We start from the raw sequence: 227 nt of genomic DNA on the forward strand, positions 1-227 counted from the left end.
CTGCACCGGGAGCAGCGGGGCGCGAGCTCTCAGCAAGTCAACAGAAGTGCATGGATTTACGCCAGTGGAGGAGCTAAGCCTTTGCATTTTAATTACAAAACGTGTGTACACATTTACAGCCTTGTTCCCAGGGTTCCTAGTGCCAGGCGAGAGGAGCCCACCCCGCGGGGCCAGGGCCGTGGCCGTGGTGAAGCGGGGACGGGCGGTGACAGCAGCAGGGCTAGGTT

The 227-nt window shown here is 60.4% G+C and overlaps 1 protein-coding gene across 1 annotated transcript in view; it reads right to left on the bottom strand.

Moving 5' to 3' along the window:
- Positions 1-113: 113 nt before the first annotated feature.
- LOC104168484 (rhodopsin-like) overlaps positions 114-227 on the bottom strand; it is a 3,036-nt gene continuing 2,922 nt past the window's right edge. Inside the window, 2 exon segments of the mRNA XM_009709088.1 lie at positions 114-143; positions 145-223. Of these exon segments, the coding sequence (XP_009707390.1) occupies positions 114-143; positions 145-223 (109 nt within the window).

The sequence above is a fragment of the Cariama cristata genome, unplaced genomic scaffold (assembly GCF_000690535.1).
Source record: "Cariama cristata isolate BGI_N322 unplaced genomic scaffold, ASM69053v1 scaffold20441, whole genome shotgun sequence".
NCBI classification, from domain to species: Eukaryota; Metazoa; Chordata; class Aves; order Cariamiformes; family Cariamidae; genus Cariama; species Cariama cristata.